The 20,645-nt window shown below is 41.2% G+C and overlaps 1 protein-coding gene across 3 annotated transcripts in view; it reads left to right on the forward strand.

Moving 5' to 3' along the window:
* The first annotated feature begins 1,071 nt into the window (after positions 1 to 1,071).
* Positions 1,072 to 20,645, forward strand: part of UNC5C (unc-5 netrin receptor C) — a 326,346-nt gene continuing 306,772 nt past the window's right edge. For all 3 annotated transcript variants that reach the window (XM_083179068.1, XM_083179070.1, XM_083179069.1), the window contains exon 1: positions 1,072 to 1,672. In XM_083179068.1, the coding sequence (XP_083035194.1) occupies positions 1,558 to 1,672 (115 nt within the window). In that variant the 5' untranslated portion in view covers positions 1,072 to 1,557. The remainder of the gene's footprint in view (positions 1,673 to 20,645) is intronic.

The following is a 20,645-nucleotide window of genomic DNA, read 5'->3' on the forward strand; positions in this document are numbered from 1 at the left end:
GAAAAAACCTTGGGGTAATTTCAGAACCGTACGCTGGGCGTTCCTCTGCAGATGCAGGCCAGCTCACCCCCTTTTGCGCTATCTGTGTCCACCTGAAAAGTAAGTACGACCGTGGAATGATTTTTCCTCCCTTCGGCCGCACACGGGGACATGAGTTCGCATACACATCCTCTCGCATGCTAGCGTGGGGATTCGGGCGCCGGGGGAGTGGCGCGAGCAATCGGCCGGGGCGGCATTTACCTGTCCGATAGGCTGCAAACCTCCAATCAAGGGGGGGGGGGTGTGGGGTGGGGGGACTCCTGCTCCTAATTGCTGCCCTCCAGTGTTACATCTGCCCCACCTGCAGTGCACATGGTTTTGCCCATTTTCCAAACAAATCAGCGCAGATCTGAATAAGCCCCTCTATGTCCACTAGAATAGTAAAATATGAATAAACTGGTTTAAAAAAGAAATCCTGAAAAATGTGTGTCAACCTTGTCAGTGTCGACCATGTGCATGTCAACTTTTTGCTTGTGTCAACCTTCCGTCATTGTCGATCTATCGTATGCCAAACATTTTTATCCTTCTAGCTGGTCACGCATGATAATGTGGCAGATTAATAGGAATGCATTGTAGCAAATACACCATAGTCCTGTGCAATGTAATATATAATTCAAACAAACAGCCCGGAAACTTATATCTAAAGCAGGGGATAGCCACACAGATATTGTGGCCCACTAGGAGTTTCCCTGTCTAACCCAGGGGCCAGTCCTCCCTTGTCTGTAATGGCTAGAATAATGATATTTCAAGAAATCTGTCCCACAATGAAAAGATAACAGGCTAATAGGGATTTCTCTTCTAAATTTCATTTAAATGCTTATATACTGCACTTATTGTGTGACACATTCCCTGCTGTCAGCGGAAAGTCCTTTATTGAGTGTACAGCAGTGTAGCAGTACAGGCCAGGGAACTGTGAATGAGTGAATGAGATGTGAGTCCCGATCCAGGGATCCAGTCCTGGTTTTGCTGCGTGTTGCCTGTGCTGGCAGAGGGAGGTAGGGCTGCGAGGAGAGGGAGCAGGGGAGCAGGAGCTGACTTTCTCCCAGTCTCCCTGTAACGGAGAGCAGGAACACACAGCGCTGCTCTGCCCCTGCCTGCCACACTACTAATGCTCCTTCTCATGCTGGGCTGCCAGCGCTCTCCATGGGCTCTTAGGATAACTGCTGGTCCATTATTAGTGGATCTCAAATACTTGTTTGCAAGATCCTAAAGCCATTCTACACTGATCGTACAGCCTGCTGGTTTCTTCTCAGCGGATTTGTTTTTTGTTTTGTATTATTATATTTCCCTTGCACATTGTTTTTTCTATGAGAAAAAGGATTAATGAGGCCGGAGAGAAGGTGCCAGTGGCTGGCAGCTATGGTCATTTAATGGGCATGAGATCCTTGTGACTTACAGGAGGAAATAAATGCACTTGAAAGTGTGCGTGTAACTATTGCCAGCCTCTCGCCCTGCTGCGGAAAGTGGAGTGTCGCCCAGCTGTATACCCGGAGCCCGCTTCTTGTGCCTCCCGGGATCATGAGGCAGGGTCTGGAAAGTGCCAGCTGCGGGCTGAGACTGGGGTATATCCTGCAGATGTGTTTTCTGCCTGCCCTGGCCATACTGACCGCCAGCAGCACCTTCGCAGCGCAAGGTAAGGACTCGGGCAGGTGGGAGCAGGGGATGAGGATGCGGAGAGCTGACAGACACACAGGGCTGGTGCACCAGGCACGTTATGGCTGCTAGGATGACTTTACAGTAGTTCTCGGGAAACTATTTCTATGGGCTGGGTACATTGCACTAAGATGTGCCCGAGCTGTGAGCACGGTGTGATGTGTATGGCTCGGGGGTGTTATGTGGACTTGGGGAAGCATTAGCAGCTTTTCTTCCCCGCGCTTAGCATTGACGAGTGTAGAGGAACTCATTACTGGAATGCATTCAATGCGAAGTGAGAGACAAGGCTGGCATGTCGTGCAGAGTCTGCCTCACTGTGCCACCACACTGGGTGCCCGGCTGCCTGTGCCACCACACTAGGTGCCTGCATCTCTGTGCCAGAACACCAGGTGCCAGCCCAGCACACTAGGTGCTTGTTTCCTTGTGCCACGAGACTAGGTGCCTGTCTCCCTGTACCAGCATACTATGTGCCTGCCTCCCTGTGCCACCACACTAGGTGCCTGTCTCCCAGTACCAGCCCAGCATACTAGTTGCCTGCCAACCTGTGCCATCACACTAAGTGCCTGTCTCCCAGTACCAGCCCAGCATACTAGTTGCCTGCCAACCTGTGCCATCACACTAAGTGCCTGCCTCCCAGTACCAGCATACTAGTTGCCTGCCTCCCAGTGCCACCACACTAGGTGCCTGCCTCCCAGTGCCACCACACTATGTGCCTGCCTCCCAGTACAGCATACTAGGTACCTGCCTCCTTGTGCCACCACACTAGGTGCCTGCCTCCCAGTACCAGCCCAGCATACTTGGTGCTTGCCTTCCTGTGTCACCACACTAGTTGTCTGCCACACAGTACCAGCATACTAGGTGCCTGCCTCCCTGTGCCACCACAGTAGGTGTCTGCCTCCCAGTACCAGCATACTAGGTACCTGCCTCCCTGTGCCACCACATTATGTGCTTTCTTCCCAGTGCCAGCCCAGCACACTACACCACAAGACTAGGCACCTGCCTCCCAGTACCAGCCAAAAACACTAGGTGCTTGCCTCCCTGTGCCACAACAATAGGTGCCTGCCTCCCAGTGCTAGCATACTAGATGCCTTCCTCCCAGTGCCAGCCGAGCACACTAGGTGCCTGCCTCCCAGTACTAGCATACTAGATGCCTGCCTCCCAGTACCAGCATACTAGGTGCCTTCCTCCCAGTGCCAGCCGAGCAAATTAGGTGCCTGCCTCCCAGTACCAGCATACTAGGGGTCTTCCTCCCAGTGCCAGCCCAGCACACTAGGTGCCTGCTTCCCAGTCCCAGCACACTAGGTGGCTGCCTCCTAGTCCCAGCACACTAGGTGCCTGCCTCCTAGCCCCAGCACACTACGTGCCTGCCTCCTAGCCCCAGCACACTAGGTGCCTGCCTCCTAGTCCCAGCACACTAGGTGCCTGCCTCCTAGTCATAGCACACTAGGTGTCTACTTCCCACTACCACAACACTGGGGCCCAGCTGCCTACATGCCTATGCCACCACACTGGGTGCCTCTTCCCCTATGCTGCTGCACTGGTGCCCACCTCCCTGGTCGCCACCATCGATGCCTGAATCTCTGGGCCACTACAATGGGTGCCCACTTTCCAGTGCCACTACAATGGGTTCCCTGCTCCCTGTGTCACCACATTGGGTGCCAGGCTGCGCACTATAAATCGTACTGACAATAATCAGACATATGTTGCCATTTCAGATACTTCAGAACATTTCTGTTCACATTGCTATTTTATTGTTTTTACATCAAACTTAGCATTGCTTACTGTAGACTCGGCTCTGTAATACATTAATGCATTGCAAGTAAGCCTACAATTTCCCACCCCACAAGCACACATACTGTACAGAAAATTTAACATATTTACGTTAGTAACTTTAGTATTAAAAAGCCCTTCTGGCACTGAAGATGACTGATTTACACTAACTTCATTAGCAGGAGTGTATGCACTCTTTATTATGCACAGTATGGTGTTACTGCTTGTATAACTATCTCCAGTTAACACTATCAGTGAACTCTTTTATAAATGTAGCATCCTGTTAAACGTCCAAATTAATATATTGTTTTACCTTTGAATAAAGCACTTTATCATTCCAAGCCAGCTAATATTCCTATATGATTTAACTATTTTAGCGCATTACAGTAAGTTAAATCTGTAGCTAAATTCAGGTTATTATTAGTATTATCTTTTATTTACAAAGCAGCAGTAGTGTTGTTCAAGGAGTGCGATAAAGAATTGTCTAAATATATATATATATATATTTGTAGGTAAAAGTTGGAGACACTCATCGGACTTGATAGTAAAATCTTTTTTAATGGTGCATATCACCTCAATCAATCAGTGCATGACAGTGGGTAGAGGTCGACGTTTCGGTCCTGCAATGGACCTTTTTCTTTTTCAAGACCCCGTTTCTGCCTTCTCCAGTGTGTGAGATAGATATATATATATATATATATATATATATATATATTAGTCTTTTCAGTCTTCGATTTTAAGTAGATTATTGCCACCGTGGTCGTACCTGTTGTCTTACAACATCACCACACACCATACATAGACATGTATTTTCCAAGATGTCAGATATGTATAGTATAGCATGTAGCAAATGACAACATTACTAAACATACCTTAAGATTCTGTACAAAGATACAGGCTAAACTGCAGAATTCTTAACAATTGTGCAATTACAGCACATGCAATACAATTTGGTTTGGGTTTCATAGATGTTTTCTTACACATAAGTACAGAATTTAAATGGCTGTTCTCAGATTTCTGGAAAAATTATTGCATGTCCCCATACACAGTACTTTCCAATTCCAGTCCAATTTGATCAAAAGCAAGCTAATTGTACAATCAGATTATACTGTGTATTTGTAGCACCTCACACTCTTACGTCCACATTCAGGGATTTTCACCTGTTATTTAATACTTCTGGTATAAACTGAAAGAGTAGTAAAAGGTTTAGATTATAAATTATTGTTCCATTTGATAAAAAATGACACTAAATCCAGACTGCATTATTAGCAGTGCGGTGAGACTGCATTAAACGGAGATTATGCACTTCCAGCTACGAGCTGTTTTGATGTGTACTTTTTAAGTTTCAGTTTTAAATGATGTATTATGTTTGATTGAAGTAAGAGGTTAGATAATAAACAGCGCTGCTGAGATTGAAGGCTGTGCCAGTGTTTTTTGCTCATGAGACTTCCAAATAGGTTTCCTCCTCAGATAAAATTCTATAGAGCAGCTAGGATGGGCTGGAGGGAAACAAGATCAATAAAGACAATCAGGCAAGAGATAAAGGGATTACTACCTTGAGAAGAGAATGAGACAAGAGGACCAAGGCGCATGTTTCCGCTACGCCTGCGCATGTGGATTTAAATTGATAGCTGTTTATCAAGTGTATTTGATATCCACCTAAGCCCCCTCTGGATGTGTTGATAGTTCTCATGGTTACTATTTAGGAAGCAGAAATCAAACATTTTTTTTCTATCCAGAGGCAAGATTTAGCGCTATTTACAGCAAACCCATTAATGATCAGCTTGTATTTTAAACTCTTAAAAACCTAGGATTGTCCATTGACATATGGGAAAAGAGACAACTTTACTATTCTGCTTGTAGGCAAGAAATCAGAATCTCAGCAACAGACCAATGTTCAAGTTGTAAAGTGCGTGACCCAGGCTGATTTATGTCTTTATGGAGGTGAAATACAGAATAAAATTAAGATATTTGGCACTGAGCTGTAAATGTAACAAGAGTAGGATTAGCAGTTGCCATAGTTCGCCTGAGGTATGTCAACTAACTATTGAATATCTCATAATTAGATGCATGATATTTATTTATTAGCAGTTATTTATATAGCGCACACATATTCCGCAGAGAATATATGACCATTAACACCAGTCCCTACCCCAATGAAGTTTACCATATATATTCCCTACCACATGTACACACACATTCATGCTAGGGCTAGAAAACCCACACAAACACGGGGAGAACATACAAACTCCCAATAGTTAGGGTCATGGTGGGAGTTGATCCCATGACCTTTTTGCCTGAGGGAGTAATGCTAACCATTGCATTGTCCATGCTGCCTCTATAATGAATACAATAATTGAAAATTAGAAAATGGCGAGGACAAATTCTAGGCATGTGACATAATATTGATTATCTTAGTATTATTCTACTTTAAGTCACTGTAAGAAAGACCATCTTCCAATTGACATAGTATAAGTGATCGTTGGATTGTAACCTTGTGGACTTGATGTGCAGTCGCAGCTCTTACTGAATAGAAGTGCTCTCTCTTATTTCTTTGATTATTCCTTAAATATGTTTTACATTATCTCACATGTGAAACTGTTTGTAGCCCATGACTCTGATCTATGGGAAGCTCTTGTCAAGCCAGTCCTGCTTATTCTCAAGGAGCAGGGACACACAAACCTATATTATATCACAAGTCTTGATCTGCAGACATGGTGTCAACAAAGGTCAGATAAAAGAGATAGACATCAGAATGTCTTCTACAGGCAATACAGAGAGACCCGCACAAAGTGCAGATAATTATAATCTGTGTCTCTGTAATACAAACAGGCTGTTCAACTTTTAGTAGAGTACTTTTTTATTAATCTTGCTCAAACACTTCAATGAAAATAATGTTTGGGAATACAAAGTAATAACTTATTGCTTACAAGTTTGACTTATGGAAAGCATGTACCAATAAATAAATTATGGCACGTACTGTACATCATTAGCAGTAATAAAGAATTCACTTATACAGCAGTAACAGTCTACAACAGTATGCAATAATAAAGTAAGGTCAAAAATAGTCCGGCCACCACAAAGGGTGGAGTGGGCCTTGTTCATTGTAAATTAATTTGAGTGCGATAAGCTATACTTTCATTAGATATGTGGGAACTGTTGATAAAACTCCTTTAGTACATCAACTACTGTACGAGCATGTTGTTCTAGTGAGTGGGAGTATGGTGCAGGAAATAATGAAGATGAGCAGATTTGTTAATGCTTGGGAGGAAGCTGTTTTATGGTTCCTGGAAAATGCTTAGGGTTTTTTTCCTAATCAGCTGAACTAAGCAGCCTAAACCTTTTAGAGTTTGTCACAAAATAGTGGAAAATGTATTGATGGATCCAATAACTGCAGTACAATGATACAGGAAGGCACCGATTTACCACTGATTCTACTGTGTACACACGGAAACCTGTACTTACTCGTACAGAGGAAACAATATTATTATTAATAATTATTATCTATACCTAGTATATTTTTTCCCCTATCAGTAATGTATGGGTGCGTTCATCACTACTATTGTTTGTTTAGTAGTTGGCTTTCCCATTTTAAGCTTCATTATAGCCTTATAATTGTTAAAATGCAGAAATATTAAACAATGTTGATGTAAATACAATGAATGAAACAAATATATGGTAGCTTCTTTATTTTAAGTCCTAGAGACAATTGACTTAACAGCATATAATGACTGCATTACAGTATACAGAATATAAAGGTGCAAACACTTTGTTTATTCATTTGCATATAGCATATTAGTGACACTTACTCTGCATTATAGTAGTATATGTTAAGTCTATGCCCTACTGTATAGTAGGCAGGTGGTTGGGCAATCTAGAATAGCTTCTATCAACCTTACAGATCCACTGTTATCTGTATTCTCTTTCTTACCTAGTAGCCCAAAAATGTTTGTTTAAATCAACTGTCCCTTAGATAAACTGGCATGAAAGCATTACATTTATCCATGGTAGAACAAAGGAAGATAGAGGGTAGCCTATGATAAATGACTGAATTTAGAACTTAACTGATGTGGATGTTTATTTGTAGATGGAAGTATATGTTCTCATTATTAGCACTGATCTATAGTCCTAGCACAGTTTGGGGATGGCCTAAATCCGTTCTCTAGTGGTTTGTTTGCAATTTTAAAGGGAGGGGTGTGTGTGTGTGTGTGTGGGGGGGGGGGTACTTTCACAATGTAAGAAACACAACAATGATGTCAAGTAGACAATTGTATAAGGCAGTGGTTCCCTAACCCTTTTGGAATCATGGCACCTTAGAGTATCAGAATTTTCTTCATGGTACCCCTAGTGCCTAGGCCAAAGTTTCTTATTGAGAAATTAAGAAAAAAAAATGAAGTTAATTGTGTATAAGTTATCCTTAGGCCAGTTATGTGGTGATGGGCAGGATTCTCTTCTGATTCACTTCTGCTTGATCATATATGTAGTTATTGGAAGCTACAAGCACTGGTTTTGCCTATTACATTGACCATAAATAGTTTGAATTGGTCCTAGTCCACCAACCCAAGGCACCCCTGCATGTGTTCCGAGGAACCCCAAGGTGCCACGGTTTGGAAACCACTGGAATACCTGACCAGGATCAGATGAGTGGTCTCTTATTGTGAGGGAGCCTAGTTGAGAGCTCAATGCTCTTGAAACGGGTGAGTGAGCATTGCCTTGGATATTACCCTTGTGGTTTCATCATTCTGGATACAAATTAGAAATGTTTTCCTGACTGACACAGTGGCAGGCAAGGTTTGCAGTACCATGATCAGACATGCTTTGCTTTCGTTCCAGTTTTGACAGATATAAGCAGTGTGAGCAGCAATATTATGAGGATGTAGATTAGAAAGCAGTTCTAGAGGAGGTTGCATTTCATAGTAATACTTTTAGATGATATGTCAGAAATCTACATATGGTAGCATAAAGTACGTCACTAATATATTTATTTTGCAATATTAATGATCTTTTGCAAGGTTTTTATATTTCTTATTTATGTTTCCAGTACTCATAACATAAAAGTTGATGTTTATTGTTTATTGATTCCTTACGTGACACACTACATTGGGAAACAATATATTATGAAGTACCTTAATCTCATTTTCCCATATATTGTCTGGAAACCTCATGTCATGTGTAATCACATGCATTACACATTATAATGCAGGATATAAACAGTGGAAATTGCACAAGATCTGTGAACTATATACCACTGAATACATTGCTGCATTGTGTATTATATTCTTTTTAAGATTAGAGTGTATCAGTAAACTGCTGTTTTTCTCTCAGTGATATAACCCGTCTCTTGTCTTCAAGATATACCAGGCTCATCAATCAATGTTTTATTTACTTACTCTACAGAGTAAGTCAATATTATGGGCCTATAGATACAAACTAGCCATTGTATCTAGTTTTATGGCCTTTTGTTACTATTGTAGTTTACATGTAGGTCTTATTAATTTCACATCACTAAAAAGCAAGATGTTAACATTAAAACAGTTTCAAAGTTAATTTCGATAATTTTGGCTAGAACATGTAGATGACAGGTAAAATATTCCATAATTGCATAGCTAAAAGCATTGGTAAGCACCGCAATGCTGTAGCATTATATATATAGAACTGGATGTATCATTGTTTATATAGAACTTCATGAGTCACAGCGCTGATCACTGTGGTGGCTTACTGGACACCTCTGTGGATAATGGAAGGCGGCAGGAATTATGTTGTCCATTGTAGATGAAATGTGCCAAGTGTAGGGGGGGGGGGGGGGGGCACCAGTTGGAGTGCTCTGCAATTGTGTTGATGTCTGCAGTTATGAATTTGGCACATAATGCCGCCCTGTTTGATTTTCATTAGCCGTATCAGTAAGTAGATCTTATATATTGTCCTGTAAAGTAGAAAAGGAACTATTCCTTTAGCACATCCACAATAAATACATCCTTCAGTCTTTCAATTATGCATGGGATTTCCAGTCTCCCTTAACAACACTTATTTTTATTAATTTACATTAATGTAAACTGCAATAATGTTTCATACCACAAACTAACTTGTTTTTATGATATACTACACTGCAGTATGCTTGCATAGGGGGAATCAAGTTTATTATTACATCCAGCTCCCTAAACAGATATCAATGCAGTGCAGCAAGTGCAGCAAATGCAGTAAAGTTGGTGGAGACAAAACAGGCATTGCATTGCTAACTAGCAGTTCTGTATTAGTGCTTGAGGCTAAGGGTAACCCTTGATGGGGTTAGGAGAGCACACACCAGGCAATTAGAAGCAGACAGGTTCCTTTTCTGTAATTGAAGCTCTCCAGTGGACAAGGAAGGAAGAGAGATCAGAAACTGGTGACAGGGCAGTTGTTGATTTTGAGGCTGACTAAATCGCTGCAGGGGATGGACCAGTTTTCTGTAGATCCAGGGAGACTTCTGTAAGCTCTGTGAGAAGGCCATGGCAATAAAGTTCTTAATAGTGATGTAATTAGTTCAACATTTGAAGGAAAATTTTACCCAGTTTCTTAAGACAGACATTTAAGGCTTACAAGTCATTTTTATCTTAATATTTGAAATATTTTTTTTTCTGGTCTAATTTCGGTGGATCTTAATGTGCTGTAAAACAAGGCAACATTTCCTAATTTGTGAAAGTAAAGCACAGGTCTACAAGCATAAGCCGTGTGATACAAAAGCATATAAATAATCATTCGTGTAACTTTGTGCTTTGTAAAATAAATGGGGACACGTTATCTTTCATATTTTTCAACTGCCTCTAGTTCTTCCTGTAACAGATTGCTTGGTGTAATAACCATGTAATATGTATCCACAGATCCTAAAAGCAGAATTTGGTTGATTCAATGTAACTTAGGTCTCAAAAATACCATCCATAACAATTCTGTATCTATAGCCATAATGGGTCAGCATAGTTGGCATTACAGTCTCACAGCCCTGAAATGATGAGTTCAATTCCTGACCACTGGCCTGATTCAGAGATGATTCAGAGATGATTCAGAGATGGATGCTAATGCAGCTGCAAGTGCAGTATCCTCCCCAACACAGCTGCTGATATCAGCAAGTGAAGATGCCACTCAGAAACACCCACCAGAGCGGCCACAACTGTTTTGCAATTCCATACGCATATGCAGCCTATACTCAAGAATGGGAAACACTGACTGCTCAAGTAGGTCTATGGCTACGCACACTAGTTGCAGCAGTAATCAGGCAGGGCTCACAGCTGATGTCAAACACACGCCCTGAAAATAGCCATGAAGCCCTTGCATTAATAACCACTCCCCGCTAGTATGTTAACACCCCCAAATGGTCACTTCCTGTCAATCACTTTGCAGAGGCACCATAATTGTGTGCTGGTATGCAGCGCCACCTTGATGTAAGCATAATGCAAACACAGCACATGTGCAGTCTGCCAATAATTGATCAATGCAGTGGAACATCAGATTCTGAATCAGGCCCCAAGGCACTATGGGACAGATTTATTGGGACTGGTGAAGTGATAAAATGGTCAGTGATGAAGTACCAGCCAGTTTGCTCCTAACTGTAATTTTTTCAAACCCAGTCTGTAATTTGAACTTTAGGAGTTGATTGGCTGGTACTTTATCACCAGACACTTTATCACTTCACCAGGCTTAATAAATCTGCCCCTACGTTGGAGATGCAATAAAGCTTTGAGAGATTTAAAATTGAGATCTTGCCCAAAGCAACCAATCAGCTTTGGAGTTGGGTATGCATATCCAATAAATGCTGCCGATAAACTCAACAAGCCAACAGAGCAATAATCGGATTGGTACGCACTTGTATATGCCGAGACTTGTCTAGCTCAATGTGTGTGTTCCTTCAGATCTCTTCTATGGGATCAGGAGGTCAGGAATGAGAGCGCATGCCACACAACATATCTCAACCTCCTGATCTGACCATTGCAGGATTGTTTGAAGCTGTTTATCTGCTAATGCTCCTGCATTGCCACTATACAATTATTAAATAATAATCCAGACACATTTGCTTCATATTTGATATTTTGTGAACAATTCCTTGCTTTGCAATCTGGTAAAATGCCTGAATCACTGTTTTTGTTTAGTCTTTCTTCACATTTATGTGTCCAGAATGTTCACAGTCTTAAAGCCTATATCCACGGCACTCGCCAGAAATAATGTTGGTTTTTGTCATCACAAACCAACATGTATCCTTGGCAATGGCTAGAATAAATATTATCTGGTATGATGTGGCCAGGACAATGGTGATTAGGTTAATGATCATACAATGTGGATTCTGAGCATTGGCCAGAAATGAATACATACTGCTGGTTGCAATAAACAGAGCGGGTTGATCTACAGCATTGGCCAGAAAATCTGCTAATTGGTGAAATGATTACAGTGGCTCAATGTTCTAACCAAGTTACACTTAGCAGGTTTACAAACAGGGAAAGAACATTGGCTTTCTCACTGGCAGTAAGTTAATTATATTGGTATCTGGAGCTATTTATATGGTGCTCTTCTTTGTATCATTCCTTTATACCTTTATAATGCCACCTTTATTTCCACCAGGAATATTCTCTTTGCAGTAGCTACTTACATTTCACCTTCCTTATTGTGTGCAGCATTGTGCTTAGATGGATGAATGAATATTATAATACAGCAGGTTCATTTTAGCTGAAGTAAATTGAGAATAGGCAAACACAGATGTTTGCTATACTGTTATATTCCCCTACAAGAATAGGGGGAGGAGGTGGGGGTAAATCAGCATCTTGAAAGTACTTGATGCGGAAAATGTGAATTATAATATGAGAATAGTGCAGTCTTTTGGGGATACACTTTTAATTAAGTGCCTACACGTTTCTTGTTTCTGAAAGACTTAATTATCTCAGTGTTAAAAAAGACCATTTTATTTGTAGATTTAGCACTGAAGTGTCTCGTGTGTATCAGTCAATAAAGCACTGAGCTGCAGATCATCGCAGACTCATAAAGCTGCATTAAGGCACGGTTTTAAGCCACATGCAAATGAATGCATGTTTGGAGTCAGTCAAAAATGAAGAATGGGCATAACAGGGACATAATGCATTGTTTGACCAATAATTGTGCTGTAATGAATGCTTGTTCTCTAACCCCACACAGGCAAGACATAGAAGCTTTTATTGGTTTAACCTCGTAGTCTCAGGGCACCATTATGGAACCAAACACAAACGGTTCTATTGAAGTAGCTGTCTGATTCAGTAGAAAATGATCAAATTGAAAAAGTTTTGCTAATATTTACATACGTTTTTTAAGCTTCACCATCTGTGTAAAGGACTACGTTGTCTCCTTTTTCTATTACCTTGTCTCCTTTTTATATTTCATTGTCTCCTTTTTCTATTATGTTGTCTCTCTATTTTAAATTGTATCCTGAAAGAAACATAATCTGTTTTTTTTCTGTTGATTTATTTTGATTTACATATAAGTCTATATGAAGAGCCTCATTTTGTGAGTAATTGATGACACAAAAATGATACATACAGTCTCTTATGGCTTCTTCATGACAGGATTGAAGGTAAAGATGTATAATCCTGGACAGTTTATAAATTGGCCAGCTTGCAACTGCTCCGAGCTCAAAAAATGTTTTATATTTATAACATTTATAACCTAATAGTTTGGAATGTGGCCTCGGGCAAATTGTAATATAGGTATCATAAAAAGCAAAATGGACTATCTTAAGGTATGTACCGATTCGATATCGGCAGCCCGCCCGGACCCAGCGGCATCAGCTGGCAGGGAGGGAGGGATGGACAGCATGTGGGGGAGAGCCATGCTGCATGGCCCTCAATTCTGAGATAGTAATAACGGACTGTGCTGCACAGTCTATTTCTATATTCAATTCCGATGCCGCTGGGACGCGCTTTTCACCCATTTTAGTGATTTTCCTGGGGGGGTGGACAACTTTCCATAACAGGATGCTATGGAAAGCCATCCACCCATGGTAATACCAGCAAATGAGTGGCCGGCCAGCAATGATGCGCGAGCAAGCATCACCACGCATCGCTGCCCCATACCCACTGAGTGGCTTTCGAGCTGAAAGAGAGTAGGCCACCCACTTTACTATGAGGGAAGGCTTGGTGATACAATTCATGGTGATTTGTGAGACATTCATTCCTACAGTGTGGAAGGGCTTATAATAACTAATACATATGCAGTATTTAAGATATTTTAAGGTATTTGTAACTTTTTTTACCTCTTCGGACAACTGTACATTTTCAATACAATGTTGTTAGGGTTACGCAGTGGCGTATCTACAATGGGTGCACGCTGCACCCAGTTTTGTAATACTTGCCCTCCGGCATTTAGTTGTCCAGTGGTCTGCACATGCGCAGTGGAGTCTGTGTGGTCTAGTGCAGACTCCACAAGGCTTCAATGCTGCCGGCAGCAGCAGCGATATGAAAATTGCCAGAAAAGAAAAGACAACTGCACCATTTTTTACAGGGATTTGCGTATATGAAAAGTATGGTCTAAGCACTCTCCTGCTCAGACCCTACTTCTCCCGGCGCTGTTCCTAGCAGAGAGGAGGGGTCCGACCAGAGGAGGCTGCACATGGGTGTCTAGGTAGACCGCCAGTAGGTCGAATGCCAAATAGTCAACATGCACAAGATCACAGAGTACAGAGTGTACATGTGGTAGGGAATATAGATTGTAGGCTTTACTGTCTACCTATCAACAGCATACAATTAATAGATTGTGAGGCTTATTGCGCTCACATAGAACTAAGGTGTATATGTACTAAGCTTTGGAGAGAGATAAAGTGAACATAGATAAATGACCAACCAACCAGCTCCTAGCTACCATGTTAAAGGCTGTGTTTTAAAAATTACAGTTAGGAGCTGGTTGATTGATACTCCAAGTCTCCTCCACTCTTAGGAGTAGAGCGCACACAGCTCCGGCTGACACCTGAACTCCGGGCGCACGCCCAACAGCTGAACCCGGAAGTGACGGGAGACGCTGTAGAGCAGTGTGTCACTGCTGCCGGCTGCAAGTGCACGCACCGGTGAAGTTTGACAGACCACGGCGAGGGACTCAGCACCTTAGAAGACCAGGTATCGGGTAATAGTTGAGTGCATCACCGGGCGGTTAGGGACGCCAGCCCCCGGTGACATTCACACTTTCACCTTGACCTCCCTGCATAGACTGTCACTGTTCTTCCCACCGGACATTTACTCTGTGACTATATCATAGAGTCTTCTCCCATCACCACCACCATTGCTAGTGTACAGCCCGTACCCACCATTGTGTAATAATACCATCGTACATCACTTTGTGTGTACAGACGGACTCGCATTTGCATCCCCCATCGGACATTCACTCTGTGAGACACTATCACAGAGGTACTCCCACCCACGACCACCACTGCATTATTACAGCCCTTACCCACCAATGTGCAATTATACCACCGTGCAGCACTTGGTGTGTACAGACGGACTCACATTGCAGTTATATATAATTTAAGTTGTCAAGCACAATAAATCCTTTAAAGGAATAACACGTGTCACTTCTCTCATTTATACCTTACCATACACATCAGTGTTACTTATATCGTACAAGCAAAAACATCCTCTTTCTGGATTGTGTGACACATCAAAATTGGGCATGAATGGCTAATTACTTATAAATAAATACATGTTGTAAAAAATAAGTTTCCCTGTAGCTTTAAAAGTGGGACTGGAACGTTGTAGGTGCTCAAAAATTTAGCAAAATTGATTTACATAGAAGTCTTTGGCAAGCCAAGTATTGCAGAGGTCCCCCGATGTTGAGATAACTCTTTAAAGAAGCTGAACATCATGGAAACCTAGAAGATGGGTTCAGTAACAGCACATTTTTCATATAAACATTTTGTTTTTGTAGACGTGAACTGATTTATGTTTGTGTTTCTTTTTTTACAAAAGTCAGTTTTACAGTCTTCTCTTTAAGATATCATATGAACCAAGGCAAATCTTTCAAATGCCGTAGCTAATCTGCTCTGTAGTTATTCCTTTCATGTTGATTATACCACAAGCAATAAGAAAACAATTGTAGTCTACTACCAAAACTTCACAAAATAGCAAAGCTGCTTGAGGTAAAATGTAAACCACATTATTCCTGAAAATAGCTATGGTAAAAGGAAAGAAGTCTTCAAACTATACAGTGTGTGTTTCTTTTTTGCCGTTCCCTTGTAGTTCCATGAGATTTCAAGGCCAGGTTATACCAGGTTAAGCCATGCATTGCAATAATAACTACGCAAATCAGCCAACCAAATGCTGGTTCTAGTGTTATCGTTCAATATATGCTGAAAAAAAACAATAATCGGGTAAACACAAAGAAAAGACAGGTCACCAACTCTTTTTTTTTCAAACCAACAAATATCATTCAAATTGTCTGAGTATATTGGTAATCAGAATGATTTTGTAGTCAACCAAACAATTCATATATCATCTTTGTATGGATACTGCCCCTACTACCAGTTAAAAAAAAAAGGTTTGGATATCACCTCAATTTTTTTTACCAGCACTAGCACTTTAAGCTTAGTAGGATTTTCAATTAGTGCAGCTTTTTTTGGGCTATTGATGACCAATGGTGCATGCTGGATTAGCACAAGTGCCATATTGCACTCGCACTTGGGTACCCTAGGGAGAAATGTAATTAAAAATACAGAAGCAGGCTCAATGAACAAAATATATGTATTTACTTCCCCCCCCCCCACACCTCCGATGGATAACTCTCATAGATAGTCATTTTTATCACCTTCCGGTTTCTAATGTTGATCCATTCCACGAAGTCCTCAGAAATAATGAATAAAGTCCCACATTGGGGACTACTTATTAAAAAGTGGAGATAAGGTTATTTTTTTGAAGAGATAGAAAACTTTATGACAGCCCAGTGATACACAGCTCTGTGATACTGGTCAGGAAAGTAAAAGAAGGTTGCCATGCTGCCGGGCTGATACCTGCATAAGTGACCTGGTTGGCTTTCTTAGGCATGTGGTATTGGAGGGACTGGTTTTGGCTTTTCAGTTCACTTAAAGAAAAAAAAACACTGTAAAAATGTTTCGGGGTTGTTAGCCTATTAGTTACAAATAATATTTATTGAGCCTAATCTCCCAAATCTCCCACACTTCCTAAGTATACAGTAGTGGATGCTTTAGGAGCTTGAATACACAATTGAAGGTAGATCATATAAGAGTACATGCAGTTAGCAGCAGTTCAAGCATTGATATAAGTAATTCTAAAATAAAACCTATAGACAGTGATTTCATTTGGATCTGTTTTAGCATTTCTTTTTTCAAAATTTAAGCATTATAATCGGTGAACAGAATGAATTCAAAAATAGGTTGAACTTGATGGACTAACATCTCACCAATTATGTATGTAACTATGATATCCATAATCAATTAGTTGCAAGCACATTTCCTTGCATGGTAAGCCCAAAGTTGTGCGTTATCTCATAGATTTCAGGGTAAGTGCTGGGAGCTATGGTTTAACATGCTTGTGGTGTCCACAGTAAGGGAGCTTACCACAGATTTCTATTTGCACCTCCGGAGTGTGCAAACAGAAATCTGTGGTATGTGCGGCCTGACGTCTTAATTTGTACTGCGATAGCAGCTGATCGGAGTGTACATTATCTAAAAGTTTTCTCTCCAAGATTTGATACATCTATGTAGTATCCTTAGTCTGTTCCTACTCACACTTCACAAAGGAGTTAACTACCCTTTGTCATCAGACAGAAACTAAATGGCAGTGGTCCATTAGGTTTATATAGGACATGCAGAGCTTCACCTTACACTGTAAACATGACCAGAAATCTGATGTTAAATATAATGTATATTAGGAGAAATAGACTGCATTATTCATTGGGCACGGCAATAGAGCAAACAATACAATGCTCCCATTAATTGTTTTGCATGAATACCACCAGCCACTTTTTATTCAGTGAAAAAAAGATTGAATCATTAAATCTACTGAGCAAGAAAGATCACCTCAGGAGCTGACACTGGTTATTACAAGCAAGACTATTCTCTATTTCACATGGTACTATAAAGTGTGTATAATAAAAAGTCTCATTAGCTTTAAACAGCCTTTGATTAAATTAATTATTTGGGCCCCATAAAATGAAGAAAATGTGTTGATTTGTAATCATTATTAAAGGCTTATAAATTATAAGATGTCTCATTAAATGGGTTGTGTACATAAATTAGCTCTGTGTTTGAGACAATGCACCTCCCTAGGGACAAGTAATTTAGCTTTTTAGGCATGTATGTTATATTCTTTGGTGTATAAATGTACATGGCAGGGGATAATCACAAACAGCACATGTACCTGTAAGATATTATTTATATATTACCCTCCTGCCCCCCACCACCTAAACCTAATCTAACTCCCTCTCACTGCCTTACTGGGCTCTCCCTTAGTCTCTCTCCCATCCCTCCCCCCAGCTCATAAACCTCTGCAGCCTACTTCTACCCCTGTAGCCTAACTCTACCCCTGTAGCCTAAAACTCTACCCCGGCAGCCTAACTGTACCCTTGCATCCTAACTCTACCCCCCTGCAGCCTAACTCTACCCCGGCAGCCTAACTGAGCCCTCCTGCTCCCCATCACCTAAACATAATCTGACTCACTCTCTCTGCCTTACTGGGCACTGACATAGACTCTTTCTCACCCCTCCCCCACCCAGCTCTTAAGCAGCCCATAAGCAGCCCATACACGCTGCTATGAAAGCTGACCCGATGTGTGCTTTGAGGTGCGCGCTCCCGCGCACCTCATCGCACAGTACAAAAAGTATGTGCTTGCACATACGTTTTGTACCTAGTTCTCATCAAATCGCATCGCATTGCATGCACAACGTGTGCACATGCAATGCAATGCGATTTGATCCGTGCTAGTACAGCACGGAACGCACGCTCACAAAGCAGCGTGTATGGGCAGCAATACACGCTGCTTTGTGGGCTTGCTTTCCGTGCTTTACTAGCACAGATCACATTGCATTGCATTGCATGTGCATCCGTTGTGCATGCAATGCGATGCAATGTGATGAAACCTAAGTACAAAAAGTATGTGCTTGCACATACTTTTTGTTCTTAGGTTTCATCACATTGCATCGCATTGCATGCACAACGGATGCACATGCAATGCAATGTGATCCGTGCTAGTACAGCACGCCCACAAAGCAGCGTGTATGGGCTGCATTAAACCTCTGCAGCCTAACTCTACCCCTGTAGCCTAACTGAGCCCTCCTGTGGCCAAATTCAGCCCTCACACAGTCTAACTCAACCCCGCAGCCTAACAACCCCCTGGCAAAGCGGTTCCGCAGTATCAGTTGTTGTAAAATTGGTGTTGTTCCTGTAATCTACAAAACAGTCTTGGCGATACAAACCTATGGTTTGGTACATTTTGTTCCTGTAAAACATATCTGTACCTGCTTTTCTAAGAGTTACGTAAAAGTTTGTGTTACATAGGAATCTGCTGCGCTATATACGAAACTGTAAATAATAAATAAATAGGTTGTCATAAAAACAAGATGCCTTGAATCAGTAATGAACATATACATTACACTACACAGCCTTCTAAATCCTTTAAAGACTAAATAAAAATGGGACTTTAATCTATATATAAAAAGCCTAACTACTACTCACCTCTATGAGGTGAAGAACCGCCAGTGACCACTAAAGGCCACTAGATGGACCAAATGACGCTGATCTGTTTCAAGCTTGCTGGAAATGGAGAGAGGGAGCTGTGAAGGCAGAGATTGGAGGTAGGAGCAGATAGGGACTGGGGGTGGGGTGGCCTATTTGTAGGCTAAAAACTGTCACAGCTCAAAGTGAAGTACATTGCAGAAGCTGTTATTTTTACAGGTTTATTATATAAAACATGTATTTCTCGGTTACATCCTGTATAGCTTTGTTTCTCAAACTCATTTTTGAAAGTCCCCTTACAGTCCAGTTTTTAAGCTGTCCATCTGTGAGCACAGATGGTTTAAGCAAAAGAGAAAGTTGGGTGGAGCGCACCTCTAACTGGCAGCTGGTACGGGGGTTGTCAGCCCCAATAAAAAGTGGTACCAAAAAGAATGCAGATGTTCCAGCGCTGGCTGTTATTAGTGAATAAATATACTCTGTATAAAATTAAGAGTTATTTTAATACTGTATACTGTATCTTGTATTAAAATAACTCTTAATTTTATACATTGAGTATATTTATTCACTAATAACAGCCGGCGCTGGTACATCTGCATTCTTTTTGGTTTAAGCAAAAGGACCAAGATGCAGAGGTTGATGTATCAAGCAAAGTGTGCCAGTAGAGACATTGCCCTTAGCAGCCAATCAGCTTCCACATATTATTTAATAGAATGTACTTGTTCAAAACTGATTGGCTGCTATGGAAAACTGCTTCACTGGTTCACTTCTCTACTCTTCACTGCTTTAACATCAGACCCTGTTCAATGATGACTATGCTACAGGACTGTTAGGGCTCTTTATGGACCATGTGTTATAAACACCCCTGTAAAGTCATGTTCCTATATAGTAAATATAGATCTAATCTAAATATGCACTGATTGTAAAACTTCATGCATAGATAAAAACATATCTGTGACTTGTTATTGGAGCAGTGCATCCTGTGCTCACTACAGACTTGGAGTCTGAGTTTGACCCATTTAACTACAGTCATCATCCAATTGTGTTATTGCACTGAATTATTTGTGAAAATGTGGCATACAACTTCTTTCACCACCCCCTCCCTGAGAAAGCAGAATGGATTGCCCCATAAAGTGAACAGCAAATGTTTAAAAGCTCTGAGTCAACAATGAATGGTGATCAGGTTTCTAGTTTTGACAAATAATTTAAAAGCCAAATGTGAACCCAACAACTGATACCTTCTATGTATTTCATCTTGCTCATCAGTCTCAGAGGTTTATTAATGGTGCTCCTGTTATTGTCATGTGTTGAAACCTGCTGACAAAACTATCAAGCACAAATGGAGTTGAAAATCCCATGATTCATTGTTTTAAGAGAGTTTTGCAGATGAAAGATTTGTGCATTTAAATTGACTGAAAACGTAGCCTGTATTCCGCATTCCTTTTATTGCACGGTTTCCTACCTAAATTCCATAGAGATAAGTCCTAGAAAGTTACCAAATGTTTTTCTGCAAATATTTAT

This window comes from Crinia signifera, chromosome 1 (genome assembly GCF_055691185.1).
Source record: "Crinia signifera chromosome 1, ASM5569118v1, whole genome shotgun sequence".
Classification (NCBI taxonomy): domain Eukaryota; kingdom Metazoa; phylum Chordata; class Amphibia; order Anura; family Myobatrachidae; genus Crinia; species Crinia signifera.